Source organism: Pygoscelis adeliae, unplaced genomic scaffold (genome assembly GCF_000699105.1).
Source record: "Pygoscelis adeliae isolate BGI_AS28 unplaced genomic scaffold, ASM69910v1 Scaffold26, whole genome shotgun sequence".
Classification (NCBI taxonomy): domain Eukaryota; kingdom Metazoa; phylum Chordata; class Aves; order Sphenisciformes; family Spheniscidae; genus Pygoscelis; species Pygoscelis adeliae.
The window spans coordinates 7,831,277-7,832,791 of record NW_008825104.1 but is presented as its reverse complement, the minus strand read 5'-3'; the positions used below and the strand labels follow the sequence as shown (position 1 = coordinate 7,832,791).

At 39.1% G+C, this 1,515-nt stretch overlaps 1 protein-coding gene across 1 annotated transcript in view; it reads left to right on the top strand.

The window, feature by feature from the left end:
* RNF180 (ring finger protein 180) overlaps nucleotides 1-1,297 on the top strand; it is an 84,687-nt gene extending 83,390 nt beyond the window's left edge. Inside the window, exon 6 of the mRNA XM_009327288.1 lies at nucleotides 1,083-1,297. Within this exon, the coding sequence (XP_009325563.1) occupies nucleotides 1,083-1,297 (215 nt within the window). The remainder of the gene's footprint in view (nucleotides 1-1,082) is intronic.
* The last annotated feature ends 218 nt before the right edge of the window (nucleotides 1,298-1,515 follow it).

Below are 1,515 nucleotides of genomic sequence, written 5' to 3'. Positions count from 1 at the left end.
TTCCCAGAGAGGTGGTGGATGCCCCATCCCTGGAAACATTCAAGGTCAGGCTGGACGAGGCTCTGAGCAACCTGATCTAGTTGAAGATAGCCCTGCCCACAGCAGGGGCGTTGGACTCGATGACCCTTAGTGGTCCCTTCCAAACCAAACTACTCTACTATTCCCTCCTTTATCAGAATGGAACAGATCTGCCTTTGCAGCACAGGTCCCAGCCTCTTCCCTGCACCACAACCTGCTGTCTGACACAGCTGCACAGACAATTCTCTAACCTCTTATCTTGACATATGCAAGAACTATGCTCCTGTAGTATTTCTCTTACTACATAGAGAAGTCAGGGGAGGAAGGAAGAGAAGGATCTTTTGCAGGACCCCACAGTCAGGCATGTTTGGAGTCATAGGATTTTTACTACCACTTGAAAGGCTGTGTTTGCATCTGTCTATATATTTTTAAGGTATTATCAGCGTATAAATAGTAATTTAAAAATTGAATTTTAACCTGGTGTGTATCATGTATATATATTATATAATCATAATATTAAAGCAAGCAGGATTTATTTAGAAGAGTGTTTTGAAAAAAAAATTCAACTACTAGAAATAGGAATTCGAATGTATTTGCACTGTTGAACTGTGCAAACATGTACACATGCGGATGTGTCCCGATTACTGAATAATTCAGTTGAGTAGACTTAGGGAATCCAGAGATTAATTACTCAAGATTAATTACAGTATATGGAGCCTTTCACTTCCAGATCACTGAATCAAATTCAGTGGAAGAAGGCACCAAAATAGAGGTGTTCATAGGTCTGGAAAACATAAACAGATAGCATTACTTTACTATAGCAGAGAGTGCCAAATCCAAACAAACAAACGTATTATTTTCCAGACATGGAAGACAGTTATTTTTTAAATCTTTCAAAATCGAGTCCACAGAGAGCTTCTTGTCCAACAAAGTGAGGAAACCGAGCCGTGAGGTGTGAGAATTCCTGCTTCCATTTGTCCTGCAAATAACTGGGGGAAGGAGGGTTAACTTTTTTTTTTTTTTTACTCAGTCTGGTTGCTTTTATAAAGGTGTTTATCTCCTAGTCTGTTTTTCGGCAGGTTTTGAAAGACGCTCAGATACTGTAACAAGGAGGCATTTCCCACATGCTGCTCACAGGATGGACTACATGGACTTTGAGGATGATAGCCGTGGATGGCGTTTTGATATGGACATGATGATAATCTACATTTATTCAGTCAACTGGGTAATAGGATTTATTGTGTTCTGTTTTCTTTGTTATTTCTTTTTCCCTTTTTAGTCTGTAGTAATCACAGTTAAGGAAAGCAGCAGTCATGAACCACAGTAATGTGAACAGAAAAAACTTGAAGAAGGCGAAATGTTTGTTTGATACTGCGTTTTTATCATTCAGAATTGTAATAGACTGCATCAAGCATGCTGTGAGGCTATTTCATACTTCTACTATGTGTGACAAAGTACTTGAGTTTGGTTCCAAATATAATGTGAAATCCAGATCAT